Below are 11909 nucleotides of genomic sequence, written 5' to 3' on the forward strand. Positions count from 1 at the left end.
ATTTTGGAATTAATCTTCGATAATAGAAAAACGTTAGTTTCTATGATTTGTGTTCTGGTTAGTTGGCGTCCATTTGGAAATAATCACAGATTATAGATAAAAAATATTTTATTTTACCGCCCGGCAATAAGCCCTTCTTTAAGTATGAAAAACATTCATATATTATGAAGCGTATAAATGTAATATGAATAAATAAATAGAATTTGAGGTTTTACAGTAAAGCCCTTTTTCCATAGAGAAACCAAGCCTCCCAATTTGTAACAATTTGTAACAATGTGTGTGCTTTGAATCAATGCTAGGAACAAAATAATCAAAATGAATAACACGATATAAAAATGACAGTTACAGCAACTGTTTTAGTTAAAGAGTTGTGGTTTTGAAAGCATTCTGAGGTTTTGAAAGCATTCATTCAGGTAACACAGCCCGGGAACCATTTATTGGATAACCAACACCTCTGCCAAGTGGTTCGCTACGAGTACGTTTGGCGATTTAGAAGAGGTGGTCGGGTTCTGAGAGGCTGGTTTGGGGAAACCTTTTGACCTATCCAATTGGCCTTTCGACCCATCACTCCTAGACACACTAATCCCTAGATTCCTACCCAACCCTCATACGTCCTACCTTCCCAGAACTTCCTCTCCTTAAATAATACCCTTCACACAGCATCCCAAAAGATGACAAGTCCATATATGGCCTCTATGGGGTTAATGTTAATATTTTTTTATATTTCACATTTTTTTGTTATAGCTATGGAAAAATCGATTTTATATTTAAATTTTTATGTTAGTCTGTGTAACTAACTCCACTGTATTGTTTTAGTATTATATAAGTTTACAATTGAAAAAGTCCTCCACAGCACAGGCGAACTCCTAGCGTGGAGGACAATATACTATACCTTTGTAATACAAATATATTTAATAATAAAAAAATGTAAAAAATATGTAGTGAAAACGTTTCGAGAATTTCACGGTGATTGGTAGCGACTTGGTTGCAATGCGAGTACACAACATGAGTATCGGACACTCACGCATCCCCATGGAAGAGGGACCTAAAGTAAATTGGATTTGTTGTAATATTGTGAATATTTATGTTTTCTTCAGTGCTATATTTGATAAGACATTTTGTTATCGAAAATATGAAAGTATCACGTAAAAACAGGAGATTATTATTTATTCATTAGCTTAGCGGTGTCTGCTTTAAGTATTGATTAGCCTGCAGTGAATTCTTTCGATTTGATTCTTTTATCAGAAATAGATAAATAATTGATCTAAACGTAATAAGAGATATATAGAATCAGTATATATATAAGTTACATAAATTTTATTTTGGATAACAAATTAGTTGGTTTTCTTAAGTCTGTTGAGGTAGACGAAAATCTTTAAAAATGAAAGGTAAGAAAATTATATTTATTTTTTAATCCCTTTCACCATCTTTTTTCTTCCATTGGCATTTGTATGGCGGCAGTGGCGGCTCGTTACTTTTTAGTGTGATAGAGTGCTAAGTTTGACAAATTCGACATTATTGTTGTTGTTTAGTCCAAAACCGTTTTTTATTTTTTTCGAAAATTCGATTTTTTGTATAAAGATTTTCAGAAAATTTCAGTTTGGCCGCACGGATATCCTAAAAATCTTCATAAAAAAACGAATTATCGAAAAAAAATAAAAATCGTTTTCGGATTTGATGTTGATCAATAATGCCATTTTTGCGATATTAGCACTCTAATACACCCAAAAGTCACGAGCCGCCACTAATTGTATACACTTCACTTTATCTGAATTTAAGAATGCTGAAAATGTTTCTTGTATTTTTGTCCTACATCCCTGGACATTGTTTTGACCCCCGATCCACGAAACCCACCAATGGAAATGGATTTTTATTTTATTTTTTACTTCTTCTATTTTTAACTTCTCATAGAAATCCTTAGTTAGTTCACCTCCATTTATGAATACGCTAATTATTTTGCATAATGAACGACATTATCTAAAAAGTTGTTCATATTGACAGCTTGTCTACCTTAGAGGTACCTACCACATTAAAAGCAGCGGCTTTTGTCTACCGAGTGAATCATATTCTAAATAGCGCTAACTGACTGATAGATGAAGGATTTCATCAATATCGTATGTTGGGGTTTATCGATCGTCCTTGCTAGACCTCCTGGAACAGTTTTCTTTCCACAGCTGTTAGGCCTCAGTAAATAAATAAAATAAAAAGAAATTTTGGTTGTTGGTAATTTTTTGACTTCTATTTCAATTTTAACTGATTTAAATCAGTTTTTTATTTGATTTGCAGCACGTATTACAAAGTAATAATAATTTATAGAAAATTAAACTCGGAACCATGTTAACTGATTATAGCAAATCATTCAAAAGATAAGATTGTTTTCATCGGTCTGATATAATTTGCACCAGCGTCCTTATTTTTGAAATTGCATAACATACGTTAGGGACCTACCCGATTAACTACTTTTCTGTGGAGTTCAATAACGTTGAAAACTGACAAACTAATCAGTATTAGTAAAACATACAACAGTAACATAAGCATTACTACATATAAACGAATCACTAATACTACTTTATTAACGCTGCAATAATTTGTAGGATTCAACCAAGTGATGGTATAGATAAGGCTTAATTCTATAAATGGAGTCAGTAAATATATCTATAGTACCCCCAAACTTGCTGCCCAGATCATGCATACTATTGGAGAGTAAAATTTTGAAGCCATGTTCGTAAAATTTCTTCAAATAAAACTGTTGAATTGACTTCATACGAATAAGTCTCATGTTTTATGTCATGGCCCATGTTTTACAAAGAGTTTTTCGAAATCAGATGTAGACAGTAACCTTCAAGTTCAGGTGTGCAAAATATTATCAATCTAGGAAAAAAACTGTACATTTGTATGAAAATAAAATTCACACTGCCCACCCGGTATCCACCACGCAGCCGCCCGCCCGCCACAAACACACTGATATCTCTAATATAAACAGAAGATATTTAGATCGGTAGTGATATTGTAAAAAGTTATAATTGCAGTTTTGGTTATGTTTAAGATTTTACCGTAAAAATCTTGCAAATGTTTGCGGAAAACTCTACCCTCGACGACGGAGGTGCTGTTCCGCCGTCGGTTCCTCACTGCGGCTTCTATATGAAAAAGCTGAGGATCCGGCATCGGGATGTACTAAACGTTATACGGGGGCTCGATGTTAACAAAGCTAGTGGACCTGATGGAATACCTGCCCTGATATTGCAAAGGTGTGCTGCGGAAATAGTTCCAGTTTTGACAAAGCTCTTCAAAATGTCCCTGAAGTGTGGCACTGTGCCCTTTGGTTGGAGAAAAACGGTCATTCACCCTATTCCCAAGAGAGGTGACCGCTCCAACCCGGCCAACTACCGCCCCATAGCGATCACATCAGTTCTGTCCAAAGTGATGGAACGTGTGATCAACGACAAACTGCTCACATACCTCGAGAAGAACAAAATTATCAACGACCGTCAATACGGATTCCGGCGGAACCGCTCATGCGGTGATCTTCTCGCGTATTTATTTATTTATTTCATTTAAACGCCCATAGTATGTGACTCATGTTTGGGGGCGGTGCCTGGAACGTCACAGTGAGACCCAAACGGTCGCACTAGACATATCCAAGGCCTTTGACCGGGTCTGGCACCGAGGACTTGTCAACAAATTGCCTTCTTACGGACTTCCCGCATCCCTGTGTACGTGGATTGCTGACTTTTTAAGGGATAGGTCGATTCAGGCGGTTGCTGACGGTTTCACCTCTTCCTCACACTCCATAAATACTGGCGTCCCACAGTTCTGTCTCTGACTTTGTTTTTGTTGCACATCAATGACTTTTTGACATGTGCACCGATTCATTGTTACGCGGATGACAGTACAGTTCATGATAGCTTTTTGTTTGACAAGCCCCCAAAGGGCACAAAAACTTCAACGGCTCGGGGGGCTTTGAAGCAGAGAATGGACGGTTATCTAGAGTATTTCCTCCTGGGGTAAAAATAATCTCGTCGAATTTAATGTTTCAAAGACCCAATCCTGTCTGATTACGTCTAAAAGGGATCCAAATGATAATCTAGTCTCCTTCAACGGAAGCAATCTTCCGAACAGGCCTTCCATTGATATGCTTGGTGTAACTATAAGTGACCAGCTCAGGTACGGGGGCTCCATCGAAGCCAGAGTAAAGTTGGCCTCTCAGAAGCTGGGCGTACTGTACAGGGCCCGCAGATACTTTAATAGTACACAACTGCTCACCCTGTACAAATCGCAAGTGCGCCCTACTGTCGAATTTGGCAGCCATCTCTGGTCTGGATCCCCAAAATACCTGAAAAAAACCCTTGACTCTGTGCAGAAACGGGCGGTCCGTTTTATAGATTCCCCAATCTTAACAAACGGACTGCAATCTTTAGAGCACAGGCGTCAGGTAGGTATGCTGTCCTTGTTCTATCGGTATTACAATGGAAGATGCTCTGAGGAACTAGCGTCATTGATCCCTTCGGCACCGGTGCGTAGTCGGGATACACGCCAAACGCGCGCCCAACATTTGTACACGGTTGACATTTGTCACATGAGAACGGGTCGCTTCTACGATTCGTTCTTAAGTTCAACAGCTCGGCTGTGGAACGAGCTGCCGGCCTCTGTGTTTCCTCCCTCCTACAACATGGGACTCTTCAAGACCCATGTTCACTCCTTTCTCTCCACAAAAAGACCCTCCACACATCATCCCCAAAGATGACATAGGCCCTGAGGGAAATTATTTTCTTCAGGGCTTCCTGTGTGGAGTTAATATAAAAAAAATATTTAAAAAAAAGGTATTTTCTTTAACAAGTACAATGATCCTAACATGACAGTTGAAGGTAACGCAAGACTGCGAGTTATGTGAGTCTGATAGGCTGTCGGGAGGTCTAGCACGGACGATCGATAAATCCCTATTTTTTTTATTTTTTTTATTGAAACATATAAACAAGGTTACAATTTTTTAACAATATAAACACCAATATTTCAATCACTCTCCTAATAAAGCAGCTGCTTGTGTTTAGGAAAGGACAACAAAAATATTTTAACATTTGTTTAAATTAAACAAAAAATATTAGTAATAAAACAAAAAATAACAATAAAAGTAATAAAAATATAGGTTAGTTAATAAATGATTCAAAGAATTTAAAAGGCAAAAACATATTTCTAAACAATAAGTAAAGTTATGAGGTGGTACAAGAGTATTTTACTTTAATTTTTTTTTAATATTTTTCGAAGTTTTCTTCCGATCGTATATCAAGGGGTAATTTATTAAATAATTTTACACCCTTGAATATATAGTGATGCTGTGCTGTTGTGGTTCGTGCTAGTGGCACGGTTAGTCCTCCAACAGATATTATTCTTTTGCTAATATTTAATTGTATAAATTATTTTTACTAAAGAAATCTTTATGTATTTGTAGGAGTGCAATTTTGTCATAAATTTTTGTAAGTGGGGGAACCGGGAAATCTATGTCAATACAATTAATATATATTGAAGAAATCTTTCATATATGGTCAGTTAGCGATATTTGCGAGCACGGTCAACGATTGATAAGAAATATTCCGACCGAGGACAAATTTTAGCGCCGCCTCAATATTATCAGATAAGCATTGTGTTAATTGTCAATATGCACTTTTTTTTAAATATACACGACATATCGTTCGCTACGCAAAATTACTGGCTTATTTGCAAGTACGGAGAGTCAAGAGAGAGGTGTAGATTTTAAAGCCCCGCTGATGGTTCGCATAGTTTCCAGCCCATACTAGAGCCCAGTATTCAGCTGGTGAGAAAACCAGGGCAATGGATGCCGTTCTTAGGGTGTTGGCTTCGCATCCCCAGCTAGTTTTCCATTCCCATCCCTAGCTTATTGACAAAGTTGATCCTTGTCCCGTTGTTCTTAGGGTATTGTCATCGCATCCCCAGCTAGTTTTCCATTCCCATCCCTAGCTTATTGACAAAGTTGATCCTTGTCCCGTTGTTCTTAGGGTATTGGCATCGCATCCCCAGCTAGTTTTCCATTCCCATCCCTAGCTTATTGACAAAGTTGATCCTTGTCCCGTTGTTCTTAGGGTATTGGCATCGCATCCCCAGCTAGTTTTCCATTCCCATCCCTAGCTTATTGACTAAGTTGATCCTTGTCCCGTTGTTCTTAGGGTATTGGCATCGCATCCCCAGCTAGTTTTCCATTTCCATCCCTAGCTTATTGACAAAGTTGATCCTTGTCCCGTTGTTCTTAGGGTATTGGCATCGCATCCCCAGCTAGTTTTCCATTCCCATCCCTAGCTTATTGACTAAGTTGATCCTTGTCCCGTTGTTCTTGGGGTATTGGCATCGCATCCCCAGCTAGTTTTCCATTCCCATCCCTAGCTTATTGACTAAGTTTATCCTTGTCCCGTTGTTTTTTGCTCACTCTTTACTTATGTTGCCGGTAGTTTAGGCTCCTGTCCGAAGAGACTCGCGGTGTGAAAAAAAACGATAGCGGGGGGTCATGATATAAAAATATTTCACCAAACTGAATACAGGGTATTCGCCTGTGAATTTTTACGACTGAAAGTTGTCGCAACTGTTTTCGATGCATTTGGTTTTAGACGCCAATTGAGTAAATATTCTTCCATAGCCTTTAGGTCAGAAATAAAGGTCTTTTCTGCTACTTTAAGAGTTTTGGCTTGTGCTGTGACGGCGATGTCATCTGCGTAGGAAAATTATTTGCCTTCAGTGTGGGGAAGGTCTTGGAGGATGTAAATGTTAAAAAGCGATGGGGCCGGCACTGAGAATTGGGCAATGCCATTATTGAGAGGTATTTTATTTGCTTTTTTCCCACCTAGAAAAACCCTGAAAGTGCGACCAATTATCAGTTGCTCAATAAATCTTTCTGTGTTGCCATCATCTATCGTTTCGTAGTGTTTAACAAAGATGTCTTTATGCCACACGTGTCGTACGCAGAGAGATCCTTTGTTACGCCTATCGATTAGATATTGTAAAGTTATTTATTTCACTGTGCAGACCCCCAGATGCAGGAATCTGAGGAAAGGTGGATGGTCACGGTAATAATGGTTTATGGCCGATCTCCCTTGTTTCTAATATCTGTGTTTTGAAATATTATGTTTGACTTTTCATTTATTTATTTCGTAGGTATGATCATTTTTGTGGCACTTCTCTCCGTGGCCTATTCCCACGTGGTCCCCGTGCTCCCGTCGCGCCGTGTCCCCCCTCCCGAATGCACCGAGGTCGGTGAAAACCTGCCCAACGTGGATGACTGCTCCACCTTCTATACCTGTATCGGCAGCGGGAACGCCCCTATCCTTATCCAGTGCGACGACGGTCTCTGGTTCAACCCTCTAATCCAGGTCATTATTTTACCTTCAAAATGATTCTAACTTACCCTAGCCTTCAAATGATTTTTAATTTAGGAGGCGCATTGAGTACCGCCACCCAAGGAATCATTTATTGGACAACCAACAATCAACGTTTGGTGATTTAGCGGGGGTGAACGCGTTCATTGGGTGATGTGTGTTCAGGGTGCGCCTTCCCACTAGGTGCGTGGCAAGGAGGTTGGTGTGGGGAGACCTTTTGACCTCTCCAACTGGTCGACAGTAAGAGGGATATACACTTGGACACACTGATCCCTAGATTACCCAATCCTAATAACTTCTAGAACTTCCTTCCCTTCCTTTCGTTACAATCCTCATACCTTCTAGAACTTCCTTCCCTTCCTTTCGTTACAATCCTCATACCTTCTAGAACTTCCTTCCCTTCCTTTCGTTACAATCCTCATACCTTCTAGAACTTCCTTCCCTTCCTTTCGTTACAATTTTAGTGCATTCATTAATATAAGTAAACTAGCGCAGACCTATGAAAAAACACGGGATGTAATAACACCAATTTTTAAAAATTCAAATATTTTTTTATTAAAAAAAAGTGGGTGTGTCAAGCCTACGCAAGACAGAAGTGAAACTTCTAGTTTCAGCTGATGCTTGGCGTGGCGCAGTTCGCTGGTGTCTGAGAGAGAGGAAAGAAGAGAAGAGAGAGAACGTTCGTGAGCGGCTCCCCCACCTCAACAAGGTTTCACTTCAAAAATGCCACAGCCGAGAATCGAACCTCGCTTAACTGATTGAAAGCCAACCACGCTGAGCACCAACTGTAAGCAAAGCCGCATAAATTGATTATATTATGTAGGTTCTGAAAATATGAGAGCTTGTTATGTTTTATAATGTTACCTACATCACACCCAAAATATAATATATTTTTAAAAATAATGTACAATGTACAGTAATAGAATCCCACACAAGATCGCGTAGTGCGCTCTAGCGAACGGATATTTTATCAGAGGGAGATAGTTTTAATTTTTTTTTCTGTAAATTATTACATATTATCAAAATAAATAAATTAATTAAATAAATGTAATACAATTATCATAATATACGGATTAGATAATAATTTTAATCCAACACAATAACGCAAAGCGCGCTCTAGCGGAGTAATGTTTTATCACAGTGAGATAAGTGTTTTTATTATTTTGCAATATTATTTTCTTTTAAAAAATGTTCTGACCTACTAAAAAATAAGATATTGAATGAAAAAGGCGTTAAAAACAAAAAAATAATGTGCGATGGCCGAGAATCGAACTCGGATCAACTGCTTGGAAGGCAACTATGCTGACCATTACACCACCAACGCCAGTTGTCATGATGAGCTAAGAAGCATTTATATGTTACTTCAAAACTTTGACTAGATCAAATGAACTTTAATCGGTGGTGGGGGTACCCGCATTTTCGTTTCGGTCATGAGTCGGTTTTACTCCGGTCCTCGAAATTGCATGACGCGCGTAAAGAAGTTTCACTTCAATACTAGGTATATTATTATAGGTAGGTACCTAATTTATCGCTAGACGAATCCTCCACACTTCGTGTTCTAGTTTTGAAAACGACACTTAAATTCTATCAAAATTTGTGTTCATTGAACCAAATTTCATATATTTTCTTATCAAGGGAATTCATTTAACTACTTCTCAACTCAACAAATGTATGGAGACGATTTTTAAAAATGGTTCATTTTTTTAAGAACTTGAAGCATTCAAGGGATGTATGTTATAAATCGGTAGAAATTCAGAATACGGGGTCTTAAACATATAATTTAAAAATATGGCCAGAATCATCTTAGACATTTTTCATGGCTGTTACTTCCGGCACAAGAGTTTTTTCAAAAATTTGTAATAAATCTTGATTTATTTCATATTATTTTAAGAAAAATAGTCTAAATTAAAATTTTAAATTGAAGTGTTTCGTTCCTGTGAATACCTTAAGAATTATTTACATGTCACTCGCGGAATCAACTTTAAGATATGGAATAACCACTTCATTCATTGACATTGGGACATTCTTGCAAAACAAATTTAAATTACGCACAGTCAATACAAAATTCTATCGTTAAATCACTAGTTAAAAAAAATATTTTTTCGCAGAGACGAAACATTTCACTTTTGTATCAAAATTGAACAGTTTTGCCGGTGCAGGCCTTATTGTGGTATAAAATATTGATTCAGCACATATCTGACTCTGAGTATAAGAGGAAAGTTGAACATGGGCACAATACTAGGTTCACAAAGAATGAAGGCATGCTTGTACCTAAACATAATAATAAATACGGAGAGCGAACCCTTGAGTATAATGTGCCTAAAATATATAATATGCTACCTGGTAATATTAAGAAATGCGAATTTCCAAATAGAGTCAGATATTTGCTGAAAACATGGCTACTAGGTAGAAATAATTTGTATTAGGCGATTTAATGTGTAAGTTTATTGTTATTGTATAAATTAAGGTCTAAGTTGTAATCTGTAAAAAGTTGTAATAAAAATCCTGTTTGACAAACTACTTAACTGTAGTTTAACGGGATATATATGAAATAAAAAAAATAAAAAATCTGATTTTCTTCTATTTTAAAACTTACAAAATAGCATAGGCACCAATTATACAACGAAAATGTCAGTTTTTGGATCCACGGGCAAATGGATTTTTTTTGTTTTCACACTCAGGAGGCAGCACTTTTGGGGACGCCCCTGTCAATATGGCTTAGGAAACAAACGATTATATTTTTTTTATGTAGTTAGTTACATATTATTTACAGATGACAGCGCTATGTAAAAACGTTTGAAAATTGTGAGATATCTATAAAAAATATATATTATATTATGATTTATTTACACTTATGATTTGTGCACCTAAAATCAATATTTGAGGTGTTATTCAGGTATTGTACATAGATTTTTACCAAATCTGGAGAAGGAAAGGTAGGATGTTTGTTACAGTGTCCATCATAGGGGCAGATGTAACGCTGTCAGAAAATTTAGGTAAAGAAAGAGGAAGCGCAACACGGCATAATACCCCCAAAAACATTCACGATTATTATTTTGCCATCTTTAAAATAATTATACATAGAACACTATCTATAAGCTGTTAAATATGACGTCCGTGGCGGTGAGCGGCTAGCTGAAACATTTAGATTTAAATTACCAGTACAATGCCAAGACATGGTTTGAATTTAATGTACTTACATAAATTGAACTACCTCATTTGACTAATACTACGTTTACTAAATAACCAATGCCTTCTTTTCTTGTTCTGATTTTTATAATGTTTTATTTTTTTCAGGTTTGTGACTTTCCAGAAAATATTGAAGAAGGTGATTGTGCACCTCCGACGACAACTGAAGGCTATACAGGATCAACAGGAGAAGAAACAACGCAAACCGGAGATTGGACTTATTCAACAGGCGAAGAAACAACGCAAACCGGAGATTGGACTTATTCAACAGGCGAAGAAACAACACAAACCGAAGATTACACTTATTCAACAGGCGAAGAAACAACACAAACCGAAGATTACACTTATTCAACAGGCGAAGAAACAACACAAACCGAAGATTACACTTATTCAACAGGCGAAACTGGTACACCATCATGAATAATTTAAACCCAATTTACAAATGAATCACTAGTCGTTGAACCAACTATATTACCAACTTGTGAACCGATGTATTAAGTAGCAGAGAGAGCATTTCAAGGACTCAATCACCAAATCTGTTGTGATATTTGTTAACAAACGGATCATTATCTACTTCCAACTTCCATCCACTGAAGTATCAGCCTCTTAACTCAACTGCAACATAATGTGCCTCAGTCGAAGTGATTTATATGTATTGTAACTAATAAATGACATCCCAAAAAATATATCTTAAACAGATTTTTTTGTACTTCTTTTAAAACTATCCTAAAAGAAATCATAGGTTATGATAGTCATTTTAGTCAAATACCATATTATATTAATAATACCTCCAACTCGACATATCGTAAACATTAAGATGGTAACAAGCTACGCTAGCGCTTCCTAATGGCATCAGTTGTGCGCCTTGGTTTTTTCATCATAATGGATTTAATGTGAAATATGTTCTTTATTTTGCGTTAATAAAATATAGAAATCCAAAAAAATGAGATAATCCACATATGACCTTACTGCATTATTGCTCATACGTAAAAATATTAAAGCGGCTAGTAACCCTGAAATAGTTTCATCACTTTTACAGTTCGCAATGTTTTCTGTGTATTTCAAATGAGCTTTATAAATCTTGTATTTTAATTTTCGGTAAAAATAAATACTGTTTTAGAAAAGAGTAGGTATTATGTTTCCGTTGTATGCATTTAAAATAAATAACAAAATGTTGTCAAAAACGCTAATCACATTTTTACTTAAATATTTACACCAATCATTTTAGTAAAAAAATTTTTTTTTTAATATTATTTATTTTGGCTTTCACCTATTAGGGGTGATCTTGGCCGTACACAATTAACATAACGTAACATAAATAAACCAAACATAACATATAAT

At 36.7% G+C, this 11909-nt stretch overlaps 1 protein-coding gene across 1 annotated transcript; it reads left to right on the plus strand.

The window, feature by feature from the left end:
- The first annotated feature begins 1249 nt into the window (after positions 1–1249).
- LOC149422155 (uncharacterized) lies at positions 1250–11261 on the plus strand. The gene is made up of 3 exons (XM_089633631.1): positions 1250–1388; positions 7159–7373; positions 10677–11261. Exons 1-3 carry the CDS (start codon positions 1382–1384, stop codon positions 10986–10988), a joined length of 534 nt encoding a protein of 177 aa, XP_089489757.1. The 5' UTR covers positions 1250–1381; the 3' UTR covers positions 10989–11261.
- The last annotated feature ends 648 nt before the right edge of the window (positions 11262–11909 follow it).

This window comes from Hesperophylax consimilis, chromosome 7 (assembly GCF_061612785.1).
Source record: "Hesperophylax consimilis isolate HC1 chromosome 7, BYU_Hcon_1.0, whole genome shotgun sequence".
In the NCBI taxonomy this organism is placed as follows: domain Eukaryota; kingdom Metazoa; phylum Arthropoda; class Insecta; order Trichoptera; family Limnephilidae; genus Hesperophylax; species Hesperophylax consimilis.